General features: G+C 38.9%; 1 protein-coding gene across 1 annotated transcript in view; it reads right to left on the bottom strand.

The window, feature by feature from the left end:
• LRMDA (leucine rich melanocyte differentiation associated) overlaps positions 1-18172 on the bottom strand; it is a 677396-nt gene that overhangs the window by 297149 nt on the left and 362075 nt on the right. The window contains exon 3 of the mRNA XM_075758625.1: positions 7428-7592. Within this exon, the coding sequence (XP_075614740.1) occupies positions 7428-7592 (165 nt within the window). The remainder of the gene's footprint in view (positions 1-7427; positions 7593-18172) is intronic.

Below are 18172 nucleotides of genomic sequence, written 5' to 3'. Positions count from 1 at the left end.
AAATACCATTGATTTTCTAGGAAAGTAATCACTCTTGTTCTCTCTCTCAGTGCTTTCCAAGTTGCGTCCATCATTTTCTTTCAAAAAGTTTGTACTTAGTTGTCCTGGTTTCACTCTGGAATAGAGTTAATTTTCTTCCTAGCAGCTCGTATAGTGCTTTGTTTTGGATTTTGTAATGAGAATAATGTTGATAAACCACACGGATGTTTTAGTTAATCACTAGCAGTCAAGGACTTTTCAGCTTCTCACACTGCCCTGCCAACAAGAATGTGGGGGGCACCCAGAATGTGGCAGGGGACACACAGCTAGGATAACTGACCCCAACTGGCCAAAGGGATATTCCATACCATATGGTGTCATGCTCAGTATATAACTAGGGGGTTGGCCAGGAGGTGGTACAAGTCAAGACCTAACTGAGTATCAGCTCTGAATGGTGAGCAATTGTGCTGTGCATCACTTGTATAATTATTCTTTTATCATTATTCTTCTTCTTCTCTTCTTTTTCTGGTCCTATTAAACTGTCTTTATGTCAATCCACAAGTTTTTAGAGTTTTCCTGATTTCTCTCCCCTATCCCACGGCAGGGGGTGGCAGGAGCAGGCAAACGGCTGTGTGGTTGTTTTTAGCTGCCTGCCAGGTTAAAACCATGACATTAGTTGCTTCACATTTTTAGCCAATCCAACTTCCCCAAAGGAGTTGCAGGAGAGCTTTTCACGTTTAATGACCTTATGTGATTACAGTGTTTGGAAGTTCTTGGAAGCAAAGAGACAAAAATAAAGAGCAATCTGCTTTACATTCAAAACATTTTTTAAATATGTACATAGAGAATATCAGAAATATCACACAGAATTCCAGACTGTCACGTAGAAAGAGCCAAAACTGTCATTCAAGTCTTCTGCCAACTACCATCCTGCCATGCAGGTGCTGCAATCAACCTAACATTAAAACAGCTGGATAGCTTTTCTACCAGAGTCATAAATGAGCAAGGTACCTATACTTATTTCCCATTTGAAACATTTGCTTCAATTAAATTTATCACAAACACCATGTAGCAATCACAAGCTATTCCACAGGCAAATAGCCTTGAAGCAGAAGTTAGCAATTCTTCTCTGAATGCAGTGTGAAAAGATCTTTGCCACCTGAACACTTTTCCATTAGAATGTGCTAGGTCTTCAAGGTTGGAATAACACACAGAAATTGGTTGCAACATGCAAGTATACATCTTCCCCTTCTCTGTGTGCAATAGGATGTCACGCATAGTCACTTTTATGCCACGTTCTGGCCTGAACACCTCTCTGCTAGGGAATAGGGCCTTGAGATAAGGCCTTGTTCACTGACTTTAAAACCATTTTGCTCAAGAAAGAAAAGGTAGGGCACAGTGGTAATTAAGTCCACACAGCTCATGGAGATCTTCTTGCATACTGAATACTTGGGAAAAAATCCTATTCTGCCTATTGGAGCAGCATTATTTTTTCTCTGTGTAGCAGGGTTGCCAGTGCTTTTAGAGTATTTCAGAAAGCCTGTGGTTCCAAGGCTGCAGATTTGAAGACCAGGTTTCAATGCTGTTAGGTATACAAACATAAGAAAAAGGAGTATGTTTCTTATTCCTGCAATCAAATTATGTTTCTGGTTCTCCAGAGAGGTCTACCCTGAATCCATATGTTCTTTCTTTAAAAGTTTGGGGGTTTGTTTGGATTTTTTTTTTTTAACACTATTCTGTTCAAATGTTGCTCAAGGTTCCCAAGGCAACACGAAGACAAGCAAGAATAAAGTCATTTTTTAAAAAGTTCTGACATCCAGAGTTGAGACTGCTCCAAACACTGCTGTTAGGACAAGATAAGGAATTGCTTGGACTGAAGACTACCTCCCTCTTCCACAGATGTTTGCCGTTAGGCATTCACATTACTTAATTTTTACTTCAGGTACACTTTATTCTGGAACACCGATTTTTGGTTCATCAGGTAATGGCGGTTCTCTAACAAGTCACGCTTAGATTTAGCCAAATCTGCAATTATGGCATGGAGAGCCCAAGGAAGTATATACAGGACGACTGCTGTACCATTTTAACATTTTCATCTTAGATCTTTGCTTAGTGGAGATAGGCATCTGCGTGTAATAGGAGGCAATTTATGTCTTTAACATATCACCCAATCTAAACATGAAGTCCTCAGTACCTAAGTTAATACGATTCTGGTCAGGACTGGGACTTCTAGGTCTTCAAGCACTTCAGGACAATGTAGGAACAAGCATAAAGGCAAAAAACCTACAATCTATAGTTTGGGGGTTAAACAAATCTGTAACTGTTGGGAATTACAATGAGACCACTGTGAAGGGACAGAAGTACTTTATTGGTACATTCTTCAGCCTGAGGTACTCGATCCATGCTGTTTTCAAAGACTCAAGAACATATAATCCTTAGATCTGAATCCACACTGATAACCTCGTCTTGCCATAAATAATGTATATACCATTATGGGGCATTCTGCACAGCTCTAGATTTCCCACTCTATGGTGTGAAATATTTTGGTTTTCCTCTAAACCATTCAAAACCTAGACTTAGACTCAATGTCTGCACTCTACATCTACATTCAACACCTAATTCTAAATCAATTTTGGTATCAGTTCTTCAGAGGTATATAGAATGTATGTTAAATGGATGACTAGCTCACTGGACTATGTAAAGAAATAGGGCTTTTACTTCAGAGAATCACAGGTCTGGTTGATTATCAAACTTGTCTATTTTGAAGTGAGGCAGTGAAACAGTATCTAATTTTCAAGCATACAGGTATATATATTTGACAATCTATCACTACTGACCATTTTGAGTAGCTTTTACAAATACTAAAAAGATTGAAATGTAAAGGAAATTGAGATGTCTATACTACATAGTCCCCACTGTAACACCAGCCATGATTAGCACAGTGAAAAGCCATGAAACCTAACGCTTCTATAACACAGAGGAACAAATCTATTTAAAAGTTTCCTGATTGATTCTTAGTATCTAGTGAACCCACTTAAAAGGAGAAATGAGGCTTCCCATTACAAGCATAGGTGTGATTGCAGTCTGAGTCCTCCTCCAAAATCAGCTTCCCTACCTACCGCCCAGTCCACTTTAGTCTGTACTGTTTTCTGACATCCATTGTGTCTGATAGAGAAACTAAGATGATATGTTTCCCAAAAGTAAATCAGACTTTTGTAAAAACAAACATACTATATACACAAAAAGCATGTTAGAGACACATAATCCAATACTGCACAGTGTTGATAACTATCCTCTATGTATTTCAGTTATATAGACTCGCATTTTTAAAATATTTTTTAACAGATTACACATTACAGAAAAGTTGAGATATAACACTAGGAAACTGTTTTAAAATAGTAATATTTAAATTTGTTTCTTCCACTTCTAGTAGAAAAATTGGTAGTGGCCTAACTGTAACTGAAATACACAACACTATTTGAAGAAAAAAAATACTAGATGGTTCTTCTAAGTATTTACCTGCTTTATGAAATAAGCTTTCACATTGTACAGTGTTTCCAGACCTTACATTGGGAGGGGCCAAACATTATTTACACATACAACACCACACAATAAGTGAACCATGTAGAAAGAGTAGAAAGCTCTTATCAGAACTATCAAAACAGGATCTGGATCAACTGAAGCCAAAATAAAAGCAGAGAAACAGCAAAAGAGTGCAGTAACATTAAGAGATACCCAGAAAAGCTCTCATAGGAGTTTTAAAGTTTACATGCTATTCCGGTTTTCTACAGGGGTCAGTTTGGCTTTTTGTTTTCATCTTTCTCTATATATATATATATATATATATGTATAGACGATAATATTTATAGAATCATGGAATGGTTTGGGTTGGAAGGGACCTTAAAGATAGTCTAGTTCCAACACCCTCCACTAGACCAGGTGTGATGGGTTGACCCTGGTTGGGGGCCAGGTGCCCACCAGAGCTGCTCTATCACTCCCCTCTTTCATTAGACAGGGGAGAAAAGGTATAACTAAAAAAAACTTATGGGTCAAGATAAGGACAGGGAGAGATCATTCTCTAATTATCATCACGAGCAAAACAGACTGAACTTAGAGAGAGAATTCATCTTATTTATTACTAAGCAAAACAGAGTAGAGGAATGAGAAATAAAACCAAATCTTAAAAACACCTCCCCCCACCCCTCCCATCTTGCCCAGGACTCAACTTCACTCCCGGCTTCAACCTCCCTCCCCCCCCCAGCGGCACAGGGGGACGGGGAGTGGGGGTTACAGTCAGTTCATCACACGGTGTTTCTGCCGCTTCTTCATCCTCAGGGGGAGGACTCATCGTTCCCCCGCTCCAGCGTGGAGTCCCTCTCACGGGAGACAGTCCTTCACGGCCTTCTCCAACGTGAGTCTCCTCCACGGGGAGGAGCTTCAGGAGCAAACCGCTCCAGTGTGGGTCCCCCACGAGGTCACAAGTCCTGTCAGCAAACCTGCTCTGGCGTGGGCTCCTCTCTCCACGGATCCACAGGTCCTGCCAGGAGCTTGCTCCAGCGTGGGCTTCCCACAGGGTCACAGCCTCCTTCAGGTGTCTCCACCTGCTCCGGCGTGGGGTCCTCCACAGGCTGCAGGTGGAATCGCTACACCCCCTCATCCTTCCTCCATGGGCTGCAGGGGGACAGCCTGCTTCACCATGGTCTTCACCACGGGCTGCAGGGGAATTTTGCTCTGGCGCCTGGAGCACCACCTCCTCCCCCTCCTTCTGCACTGACCTTGGTGTCTGCAGATGTTCTTACATCTTCTCACTCCTCTCTCTGGCTGCAAAAGCGCTCTCTAACTGTTTTTTTCTCTTTCTTAAATATGTTATCACAGAGGCGCTGATTGGCTTGGCTTTGGCCAGCGGCGAGTCCGTCTTGGAGCCGGCTGGCATTGGCTCTATCAGACACAGGGGAAGTTTCTAGCAGCTTCTCACAGAAGCCACCCCTGTAGCCCCCCCGCTACCAAAACCTTGCCACGCAAAATCAACGCACCAGGCTGCTCAAAGCCCCGTCCAACCTGGCCTTGAACACTTCCAGGGATGGGGCATCCACAGCTTCTCTGGGCAACCTGTTCCAGTGCCTCACCACCCTCGTATGGAAGAATTTCTCCCTAACATCTCATCTACATCTATCTTCTTTCAGCTTAAAGCCATTACCCCTTGTCCTATCACCACATGCCCTTGTAAAACAGTCCTCTCCAGCTTTCTTGTAGGCCCCTTCAGGTGCTGGAAGGCTGCTATAAGGTGTCCCCAGAGCCTTCTCTTCTCCAGGCTGAATAACCCCAACTCTCTCAGCCTATTCCACCAACTGAAGTCTTGTTTCAGATCAGTATTCTTTGCTAACTTGTGTCCTTTCTGTCATATACTAAACAATCTTTCCTTTCATTATTAAATACACATTTTTATTTGAACATTTTTCAAATAATTCTATAGATAAATCATTCATTAAAAGCAGTGATTCAAGTTCAAAAAAGACCTTTTTCAAATATGGTATCCACACTGAGGAGAGGAATATGGAAGGTCTCCATGCTTCTGAAGACGCTGCATCTTACCTACAAGAGACCACCACTCCCTAGGGCTCAAAATGTTAATGATGGACAGCAGTTATTTTTCCTTCTCTGGGCAGTTTGTATACATTAGGTTTTTTAGAAGCATTTCTGCAACTCGTCCATTAAATTACTAGCAGCACACTACAAAATGCATACATTGTTTCTATAACCTGGGTAGCTCAATACTCTCGAAGCTCTAACTTCATAGTTTTTAAGATTGAATTAAAAAAAATCCCAGGATACATCAAATCCTTCTTATCATGTTATCATTGACTTTGAGAGCTTACTCACTTAACAATAGTATTTTAAGTAAGTCTGTGAGACCAGCAGAAACGCTTTAACGAATACTACACTACTGACAGGAAATTTTCCCCCCCTCTGATTTTGTTCACTGAGTTCTTATTCAATACACCTGCCCTCCTTTTGGTAACCGCAAAGCTCCTCCCTGACACCCCTCCAAAGGACAAATATACTCACATGCTTTTGGGTCTTATGGCCAAATTCCCATTTCATGCTTTGTAGAGGAAGATATGCTGCACCAGACATACCACCACCCATAGCATCAACAAAAATATTCTTGTATTTTCTTCACCAAAGCATGCCCAGCAGTTCAGATTTTACCATGGCAGCAAACAATAAAATCAGTTACTCAAATGGAACCCACAGAATCCTGGCATTAACCAGAAATCTAGCCAAACACCTAGTACAGTAATGATCATTACTGCTCAATAGGGGCCCTGGAAGTTTGCCAAGAGCGTCAAGAATAAAAGTTACTCTGCTGATTTTTATTCATTTATCGAGTCAAAAATAAGTGCAGAAATCATAGAATCTGCAGTTATTTTTATTCTCCTCAGTAGGAGGATTTTGCTTTAGTAGGAGGTAAATTGCTCTCTGTTTACATTGTCTGTAATAAAAGCCTGCAGTTGAGCAGCCTTGTCCTCACACTGCAATTACAAGGAGAGGGCTTTCATGGTCTGTGCTCCACGACTCTGCAGGCCTCAGTTGGCCTTTTGGCCACAATTTGGTCGCCTTTCACTTTTGTAAAACCATATATTGTGCATCTTCAGATCTCCAGAAAGGGAAAATTATTTAATAATCAAGTCCAGGCCTTGCAGTTAATTAGTTTTTACAGACCGTTATCTATAAGGCTACAGACTAGGGGGTCCGATTCAACAGAGTACTCAGGCAAATGCTGAAATATTTATTCTGAATAAACTTAAGCAGGCACTAACTTCAGGCATATGGAGAAGTGACTGATTTTTTATGAATGGACTTAACCATCCATCAAAATTACTTTAATGTATTAAGACCTTGATTTGGACAGGTCTTTATATGAATTTATACAGAGTTGGAACACCAAGAATACAGTGACTGGCTCTTACAGCTGCGGTTGCACAGCAGCTACCAAATTGCGCATGTTACCAACTTCATTAAAATAGAGAAAGGTATTATATTTCTTGTTTGTTTTTGTGTTTGGTTGGGTTTGGAGTTTTTTTTAATTATTTTACTATAATGTTTTAAGAGCTATTTAAAGTATAAAACTTCATAGTGTTTCACTGCACACTCTATTCCACTAGAGGTCAGCCTGCAACAGAACCCCAAGCAAACACAGGAACTGCTGCACACTGGTAGCACTGACATTATTTTCTTTCTCTATTTTTATCTATTAGAAAGATTTCTTCAGAGCCATAACTTAGATCTCTCACTAAAATGGAGCAACAGGAAGATATAATGGTGCATTTCATTTATGAATGACCTATAATAAATTACTATGAAGTATTCCAGGTGCCAAACGAGAGAATGCTTTGTCTGCACATGAACTATATTTCACATACTTTAATTTGGCTGACACATAAAACTCATTTGACATTTTGCAGGTATTTCTTTGAAAGGATATTTGGTTCTTGTTGAGCGTTAAAGTATGGAGGTGGGGTAACCTGGGTAACAGAAGGTCATTTCCGAGTAGATTGTTGTCCAGGATCAGCTCTTCCAAGTAACTGAATGTTTTCAGTCCTTCTAGTGACCTGCAAACGACAAAGGCAACAGGAAAAATGATACTCCACTAAATCAGGGAGGCCATTATGAGCTGAAATAAATATTTTAACCTTCCCTTTCAGGACTGGGAATAGTTTTGGTTTGGGCCTGTCAGAAGAGTGAATGACAAGCATTAGTGGCAAGGGGAGTGCTGGCACTGCAACACATCCTTCACATGCTGGCAGGATGAAGGATGGGGGTCACTTAGTGAGTAGCCAGGATCCAAAACAAAAGGCTTCAGATATGGGGCCTGCAGGATGAATTTTGTCAATGTCTTGTGGCCTTCAGGCACCCAGCCTTGCCTGACCCTAACCTCCATCCCAAGATAATAACTCTGTCACAGTTCACCTTCATTCCCTGGACACAAATTTAAGTTGTCATCCATCATTTCTGCCAAGAAATATCATACCCCGCTAACAATAATAAATACAACTTCAAGTATAATTTCTTAGCAGTTACCTTACATGCAATAATAGGAAATGGAGAAGGGATTTTTTTTTTTTTCTTTTTATTAACCACTTAATTTGCTTCTTGAGTCCCTGCAAACAAAATAAAATGTTCTCTACAAAATAAAATGCAGAATTACCCCAGACAGAAAAGTCATTTACTTTCTTTTTGGGCCTTACTGTCCAACTGTCAAGCCCACAAGTCAGACTGCAGACAGCAGCCTTAAAAAGGAGCATTTCACAACATGGAAGTGCAGATGATGGCTTGTAAATAAAATTCTGGAGGTATTCATTCCTCTGATAGCAAAGTACAGGGAAAAAGCCTCAGAATAACTCTTTGGTACCTTGTTAAGGCATCTATTCCAAATCTGATTCTTAATGCTTGCACATTCCAACAGGAAAAAAAATCAAAACAATACATTAATCAACTAAGACACATGGTATACGGAGCATACGCACAGACACGCATTCACAGCTCATTCACCTACCAGACACCTAAAGATATGCTGAGATTGCATGACTTGACAGCTGATCTACTATGCCTACCAGTGGGAAGATTATCACTGTATCTCCTGGCTGTTTTATAAAATGTGATGAAGAAGGGAGATGCAGTCTATACTATTTATTCAGCTTCCAATGACATTTATACTGAGGGGGTTTCCTCACCATCCCCCCAGTTTTTGGCAAAGATCAAAATACAGCCAAGGTTCCTGTTAGAGAGTTCTACAGGCACTACTACTGGAGGAAAATGCAAATTTTATTAGAAAGTATATGGGTTTCAAATTAGAGAATGTAACATTCATCTGTCCAACAAAAACAAGATACCACTTTTGTAGATACAACTTTCTGACCACTTATAAATCACAGCTGGAGGGTTCAAACAACCAAAAGAAATCAAGTCCATGACCTTTACACAGAGTACTGTACACTAAACTATGAATATTCAAGTAGCATTTGCACAACACTGAAACAGTGTATTTTAGTCTAAGGACTCCAAAGTGCTCACAGTCTGTTGACTTCACGTTCCGAAAGGGAGGTACAACTATTGCTAAGGTCAATTTGACGCTGGGCAGCCAGACCTGAAGAAAATTTGCCATGCTTACACCCTATAGTATATCTATATTGTTACAATGCACTGAGACTACAATTTCTGACTCTGAAAGAACAAAAGCCTCTATTATAAACATAATGAAATAACCACCACAGTAACATTCATACTTATTGCGCTTGCCTTTAACAAACCGTTTCAAAAAAACTCGATTCAGCCTACACAAACTGTACATCATTAAGAGCTGTGCTAGCATGCTGTATTAAGGTAGCTATTTCAGCAAAGGGTCGCAACAGACTTGGTTTTGCCAAAGTCAAGATCAGAAGAGAGATCAGCAAACATTTCAGACAGTGCTTTCCCCCAAGTACCTTTAAAAGGCAAAATAACCCAGAGGAAGTAGCAGTGAGTTTATCAAGCTGTTATGAGTTTTCGTTTCAGTTTATTTGACAAACCTAGTTTAGCAAATTCCCCTTAAATACTCTTTATTATATAAATAGTGGATTATTTCCAAACCTCACATTTCAATGTGAGACTTTGACTTGCCAAAGGAGTTCAGAGAAGGCCACCTCCTTGTCAACACCACAGAGCCTTATGGGATGTTAATAGGTCCTTTGTGAAAAAACACTGCTTGGGCTCTGGTCAGTGTCAGCATCAAAATACACATTGTTCCTGAGTTATGTTATGCAAATATAATACTCTTATCATGAGAATCATCAAATGGTTGGCAACTGGCAAGGAGAAGAAAGCGCACATCCAAAACTGCTGCAGGGGATGCATAAAACAAAATGACAAGCCATGAAGTGGGACAAAAGGCCTTGAAACACTAGAGGGAGTTGCCTATTGAAAAAGCCTTTCTTTCACAAGCCTGGGCTGAACACAAGGGTACTAGTTTCATAGATAGGCAGAGAAAATTGTGCGTAAATCTCCTTACACCTGTCTGGTTTTGATAATTTTTGCCATGTAATGTTATTAGCTGCTCAGTTAAAAAGGAGCCGTGTTACACAGGGGGCTGCTTATTAATTGTTGTTTTCCTGTCATCAGAGTAGTGTGCACTTGGTGATTTAATCACCTAAATTCAGAGTCCAGGGAGATGGGAGGGGTTGCCACAGTACAGACAGAGGGTGTAGCCATTAACATACATTTGCATCCACATGTTATTTTGCTATTCAGAGAATTCTTATTTTTTAATTCTTAAACAGAAGAAAAAACTGGCACCAAAACAAAATTGGTAAGAAGTTGGGGGGGGGGGAAGGAAAAAATATGTTTGCTATTATTCAGTGACACTAGCTACTAAATTCAAGGCAATAATATCTACCATCATAATATATAAGGAAATATTGCCCAGCAGTTGTACTCCAGTTTGAAAGTTTTAAGTACAATTCACACAATAGGTTTTTTCATACAAACTTCAGCAAGTCCCATAACTTCAATGTGCCTCAATTTCCCAGCTGCAGATGGGGGATAAGAAAGGATTGCAACTGTGAATTAGTAGACAGCATGCATTTTTGAGAAGCTGAGGTAGAAATCAGTACAAAATACTAGCATTTTTATTTTTAATGAGTTAGATAGTTATATCAATGCATTCCGAAGTATTTTCTTGTGAGCCCATTACACGCTCCTCTTCTGTATACATACACAGCATAGCAAGAAGTACACAAACACCTCAAGAGATGAGTATAAAAAGAGGGCAACCACCCCAAGAAAGAGAACCAGTCTAAAATTAAATCTGTGCTGTTTTCTCATAGTTCACTGCAGAAAAAAATGTATGGTATATTAAAACAAACACACAATCTTACCACCACAATAGAACCCGCACTGAAGGGTCAGTGGCAAGTAGTTGTTTTCCCTAGTTTCAAAAGGCTAATAAACATCATTAAGGTGTATTGCAGGTTGCTTTTCCTTGCTCTAATGACATGAAAGCTGCCCATTATCTCACCCACAGGTACCATCTCAGTTACCTCATTGCAGGGCTCACACTCTGCTCCCAGAGGAGAGCAAGTGCTGCCAAGAGATTTCCATTGCAATTTCCAAAGTCACATCAAACCGACAAAACATCACAACGTATTCAGCGCCGCCTCATTCAAACAGAAAAAACTTTACGTTTCCACTGTAATTAACCCTATCCTCGTTAAGATAATTATGATCAAGCTCCCTGTCACAGCTAATATCACAGCATCATTGCCTATGGCTCACGCTTTGCCCTCATTAGCTTACAAAAACACTGCGCTAAACAGGAAACTGACTCCCTCTGCAAAACGACTTAAGATGTTCTGTAAGCAGACAGTAAATAATCCTTTAGAATACAAAGGTCTCAGAAATGTCATTTTATCCAAGTCCTTCAGCTAATCAGTATGATTTCTTCCAGCTTTCTTTTCCATAGTTCATTCATGGCTTGTAACAAAGTTTTAATCATAAAGGAATGTCATGGCAGAGATTTTTTTTCCTCCATGCGTGTGTATGGCAACTGTCAACTGCGCTATTTCATACGGTCCCTCTGGCCTGATGGGGATTTGGTTACAATGAAACTAAAGAACAGCTCTTCATTTTGGTAATATTTGACAATGAAAACACAAGATTTTATAAATGAAAAAAAACAGAAGTCTCTCAAATAATGGACAAACCTTGGTACTCTGCAGTTGTCCTTGTCCGGAAGAACAAGCTGCTCAGAAGCCTATGCTGAAAAAGAAGTGTTCCTCACATTTTACCCCACCCCTCCATTAATAAGACAGCTGCCTCATATCTAATGACTTTTTCCTCCTGTTTAACAGGAAGAGAGAGAGCAGTTAACAATATGTAAATGAGAGAGTTTGGCTTTAGCCTTGAAATTGATTTGCACTCTGTTGACAAGAGATAGTCATTACCAGAAGTTAAAGACAGAGCTGTTACAAAACAAGAGCTTTTTAAAATACCTTTTTTCTTGCCTTTTATATTTTAACAGATTACAGGAGAGCAGAATCAACATGAGAACCCTAGTACTAGATAATTTCAGTATTTAAAGAATAGAAATGTAATTTCAATTTCTCCAGCACCTGCCAGCCAAGGAGCACAAAGCTTTTTTTTTTAAACATTAATGAATTACACTTCAAAAACCTGCTGAGCTTAAAATTCCATTTTGTAGTAAAGCAGAGAGAGGTTAAGTGACTAACGAAAGGTGACCTCCAGCAATTTTCTAAGAGACAAGAAATAAAACCCAGAGCTCCTGACTTCTAGTCCTTTGACTTAACCTCACCAAAACAAAACAAAGAGCAATAAATAAATGCTATATATAAAAAACCCTCCATAAGACAGACACATGTGTAAGTTTAGATTTTGCATAATTCCCTAGCAATGCAAAACACCATTTCAGGTTTATTTGCTTTGATTCCTGTTCAATTTCAAATTCCATTTAAACTGAAATATAGTATACAAATAAGGGAAGAAACCCAAGCCATTTCCAATTCTGTTCTAATGGTGGAAGGGGTTCAGTGAATCTTCTGTGAAAACTGCCTCAGGCTGAGGCCTCTGTCAGAATTCTACTCTTGAACCTGCTTTAGGAGATTCTGCTCTAAACACACCTCTCACCTGTGAGTACAGAAAAATAGAGAACCCATTTTATAGAATATAGTGGCTAGAATCCAGTTAAAATTCCAGAAAAAAAAACCCACTCTCACTAGTATAATCACAAAAATATTGCAAATCAAAGGTTCATCTATTTCCTGCACACAGAGATAGTAATGGCAGATAAACTGCATGTAAAGCATCAAAAAATAACCTCTACACTATTCAAGCATAATAGCTTTTCTGTTCTGCAGTTCTACTCAGTTTCTATACCCATTTTTCTGCACGATAATACATCCAAAAAGAAAACAGAATGGAGTATATAATGGACAGTTCTGACATAACTTCTGGACCAATGCAGGACAACAACAAAACAAACAAAGCACCCCAGTGAAAGTAAAGAACCTCCAAAATTTCTAGTGTGGGTCAGGCCCCAAGTTAGACCGGACAATACATAAAACAGGAATCACAAAATTCTGTTCAATGGAGAAGCAGCTTACCAATGTTTCCAAAACATGAAATACTTTGTTTTTTCTAATATCAGAGCGAATGCTGGTATTTTGCAGGCTATCTAGAGGTAGCATTTTGCATCACTTCCAGTCAATCTGTTTCCGGCTTTCTATTTCTAGATAGAAAATATCTGGAAGCAGCTCTTTGAATAAAACTTAAGGCAAGCCTGTGAATATGGTCAGCAAAAGAGAAAATGGAATTGAATGAATGAGCAGAATCATTAAATACTGTGAAGAAAAGATTAAACCTGTGTTATGATCTGGATGTACAATTAGTTTCTGAGTCTTTTCATATAAAGGTCACATTTAACTTTCAGACATACAATAAAATGAATATCCATCCCTCATTTTTCCCCTTTCCTTATACACTGAAAGCATACAAGACTACGTGGGACATTTTATTACCAAAAAAAGATTGGGATGAAAACATCTTGCACAACAATCATAAACTAGAGCTATGTAAGCAATCCACAATGGCAGGGCTTCATGAAAACCCAGAATCTTCATCTGGTTTTTATAGTTGTTTTGAGTCTTACGCAGCAAATTCCATTGCTTAAAAAAAAAAAAAAAAAAAAAAAAAGCCCAAACTACTCAACCCTTCCAAGCCACCACCCACCCCAAACCTCAAAGAAAACACAAAAGTAGAGTCAATAAAAAGATAGACAAAAAGAGATATGAAGCCTTCTGAATTCTGAATGTTAAGTTCACCGCATTTCAAACACTTTCCTACCAATTATAAAAGAGAAATGCAGAATTTCTTGAGAGAGAGAGGAGAGAAAGAGAGAGATTTTGCTATTAAGCAGCAGCTCCTCAAATGATGGAATTATCTGAAAAGCAACAATGCAGATTTATCTCACCCATCTGTAGAAGCCCAGTTACTCATAACTCCTTACAGCCAGTGACAAAAGATGGACACTTCCAGAAGGTGAATCAGAAATTCAAGTGAGGCTCAAGTAAATACATTTGGGAGGGATGAACATAGCCTATCTGTCCAAAGACTTGCAATGAAATTAGAAGAAATCGCAACATTAAGGTAAAATAAACTGTTACAGCTGTGCCCCATATGGGTGGATTATTTACCTGGTGAAATAAACTACAAATCCTAATTACAGTTTTCAGTAGCTCACAAAAACATTTTAGAGTCAACCAGTCATTTAACCACCATTCTCTCCTACCAAGACTCTGTCCAAAAAAAAAAAAAAAAAAAAAAAAAAAAAAAAAAGTATTTTCCTGGCTTAACTCTACCATGAAGCAACCAGACTGACCAGAGTGGGGTTCAATTTTTTTTCTTATGAACCTCTTAAAGTCTCAGATTTCACTATGTGTATTTAATACAGTTCTACCCAAGAGGATATCCCATTAATACAGCTCAAGCTTTATCCTTCGTGTTAGGCTTCTTTTTGCTTAAGTTTTTATATTACATCTTTAGGATTAAACATGCCAAGATTTTATATGATATTACTGTTACAATTTTGGGTAAATTTAAATAAAATTGCAATCAGTGTAATACTATAGCCTGTGGCAAAGTGGTTTTCACATAAGCCATATAAAATATTTTAAAATAATACAAAATAGATCAGAAACTGAGCTCTTAGTCATCTAATGATCGAACGAGTATCATATAACAAAATACAGTTTGCAAAACAGAGCTAAAAAATTACCAAGCAGAGACCAAATGACTGTATGCATTCATATTTTATCAAAGGGCATTCTGGAAAAAATACCACTAGGGAAGTCCCCACAGTTCAATGGATGCATCACTTCAATAATAGTCCTAAGTATGGTCTTAAGCATCCTACGCTAAAATTTCTTGAAAGTATTTGATGAAGAATAACAAGGTTAGAAGAGTTAAGAGAAAAACTTGGATGTCAGCGTCTCTTGATTCATTTGTCTTTTTCCCCATCTTAAGATGGAATTCAGTCCTAATAAAACAAATAGCATTAAAAAAAAAAAAAACCTCCAACCAAAAAACAAAAAGCACCACTGCCATTTCCTGAACTCAGAAGAATTCAAGGAAGTATTAGTGATTAGAAATAGCAAAAGGAGCAGCTAGACGTTTACAAACTGTAAACAAAACCTACCTGTTTAAAAAAAAAAAAAAAAACAACACACACACACAAAAAGCCAACCACCCTAAAACCCTATAATGTATTTATTCTTAAAAGCTCCTCTCAGTTCCACATATGCCAAGTTGAGAACCTATTTATAAACCCTCTAAAAAACAGTATTATAATGGAAATATGAGCAAATTCAAGTGCAAAGGCAGTGCCATAATGAAAGCTTTACTGTATCTTGGATCAGTCTGTCACGCTGCAATTCAGATAGTAACCAGACCCCTCCCCTTTTTACACAGAGAAGGGGGGAGTAACAAGCCTGTAGAGTGAGTAGAGCAAAGCCCATTTCGACTACTAGAGTTCAGTGAGAAGGGGGAAAAAGAAAAGTAATTTTTCTCCCATCTTCCACAACGACCAAGGCTGAGGATTGACAAGCAAATTGACGCACTGCTCAGAGGGCAAAAGATAAATGTTTGATGAATTGGCCATTGCTGGAGGAGTGATGGGCTTCATATGTGCATAATGGACTAGCTGCCGTTCAATTCAGATTGCCTGCCAAGATAAGAAACCATAATGAATGGACCAAGCACAGCCTCTGCCATAAGAAAGTATAATCTGGCTAGTTTTAATAAACTTAATAAAAAAGATGAAGCAGAGAGAGGCAAGGGGACTGGCCTTTGTGACCAGCTATAAGAGGTGAGAACGACTAATAGACTGCTCAAGCATGATAGCAGAGAATTGTTAATGGACATAACACTGAATCCCTCAATGTTAAAAAATATCTTTAGAACAACTTAAAATCACAGGGATCTACATGTGCGCATACCACAGACACTGTAGTACTTAGTATGTAAGTGCCATTTTTTTATTATTTCCTTCTGCTGCTTACTGTGCTTTGTATCCCTAACCTCCTTTAATCCCTTCTGCATGGTATCTTAGTCTGTACCCAGATCCACACAACACACCAATAGTTTTACCAACAACTCCTCAGAATCAAAATAACCCTATAATTGTAACCCAACAGAATTCAGGCTCAGTTTCCGGCAGAAAGGTTTTGGCTGCACGACTATATCACTAACTCTCACTCCCAGTGGAGGAACATCTTTTACGATCCAAAGTGTTCACATTTGGTGTAATTTCATTTGCTTTTGCAAGCTATGTTTCCACCAAATATGAGAAATTTGCCAGTACAGTTACAGCAGAAAAAAACCCAAACCTTTCTAGCACAGACAAGACTAAGTTCTGACCTTTTGCAGCACCAATCAGCACTATGAAAAGACATTAAAACCAAAACAAAACTCTTACAGTATTTTACTGTATATGGGTATATAACAGTGTAAAGTCTGGTAATCACCACCATTTTCACAGTGAGTAGCATACACGCACAGGGCCATTTTTGCTTTTCCTTTCCCATTATTTAGCCACATGAATACCCGTGTCTCACTTTCTGAAGCTTACCAGACATTAAGACCTGAATCTGTGACTGAAAATGCTAAAGGAGTCAACAAGAGAAAAACCAGCCATGACTTTTAAAGCAGTGGGATTAGACCAACAATCTATTTCTTTGTTAAGAATCAAAGGGCAAGAACACACCCTTGTGTATGCATATAACACACAGTACTTGGGCAGGCAGAGCTGTTTTTCCCTTTGGGGAGCGGGGGGCAAGGAGGAATAAGGGGATTGCAGAAAGATCCTCTTGACTGAGGCCAGCTAGAAAACACATTATACAGAATAACATTGTTGATATACGTGTTTGTTTTCTTGTTTTTACTTTTTTTCCTTTGATGATGAAAAATAAATAAGGAAACATAAAAAAGTCTACTTGGGTAAGTATTCACATTACCACCCCCTTGATGTCTGTTATGTAGCCTGTATCATATTTTAAACAGAAATTATTATATGCAAGATGGATGTCTAGTTTTCAGTATAAATTTTATCCAACTGCAAAAGGAAAGTAACTCATTATCAAGCAGCTCAGTAAGGCTCCCACTACTGAAGAAAATAAAGTTTTATGACAAGAGGGTCTCTCCTCTCTCTCTCTCCCTGTGAGTGAGAAAGTGAGTGCAAGAATAAGACAGAAAGGGAAGGCTCAGGAGTGCTGGGTGAATTATAGACTGCCTCTCAAGATTCACAGCTCTTCGTGGTAGGAGGTTAATATTCTCACATGTCATTAGGTCTGCTGGCTCTACTGATGGCTCATTGAATCAGGCAGCAAATTATTTCCTCATGCTGCAGAGGACACCACACTTCAAAGGGAAGGAGCCAGGGTCAAGCCAGCTCTCCAGTTCGATTAATGAGTCGGGATCAGCAGAGGTTGCCTGTAGGTAAGAATGTGACTGAAGCTTTTGACAAAGCTGACTTTTTGAACAGGACTTGACCCAGGCCCCTTACTCCCCTCCCCACCAAATTTTATTTCCAACATTTGCCTCTGACTGACCTGCTCAGGCCTGTTGGGATAGTTTTGACCTCCTCAGTCTTTGTTACAAGACACAGGAGCTGTCTGCCTTATATTTGATGTGTCTCTCCCTAAAGGCCATATCAGCTTATCCAGGCTCATCAGAATACTTTAGAACTGCACAGCAAAATAAGATAGAGTAGATTCATTTCAAATTTTTAATTTACTCATGAAATTTGTTGAGAAAGGGGAAGGAGAAGATAACTAACAGATATTTCCACTTTCAATAATATGAAGAAAGATTTCTAAATGCTGTCAAATGCAGATAAGAAGAACATAAAGATTATTAGAAGCATAGAACTTACATATTAAAATGATGGAAAAGCAGAAAATATACGTTCCTGCTTACATGGATTTGCTGACTAAGAATATTCCTAGCAAATAATGCATTACATAGAATATTCCTCTAAAAAGTTTTTATTTTTATCACCACAGTAGCAAGAGATTAGAGACAATTAAAACTTAATGGCCACTGCATTCATCTCTTCCTAAATGGTCAATAGTATCCTCAGTTTGATATT

Source organism: Balearica regulorum, chromosome 7 (genome assembly GCF_011004875.1).
Source record: "Balearica regulorum gibbericeps isolate bBalReg1 chromosome 7, bBalReg1.pri, whole genome shotgun sequence".
NCBI classification, from domain to species: Eukaryota; Metazoa; Chordata; class Aves; order Gruiformes; family Gruidae; genus Balearica; species Balearica regulorum.
This window is presented reverse-complemented; position numbering and strand designations above follow the sequence as displayed.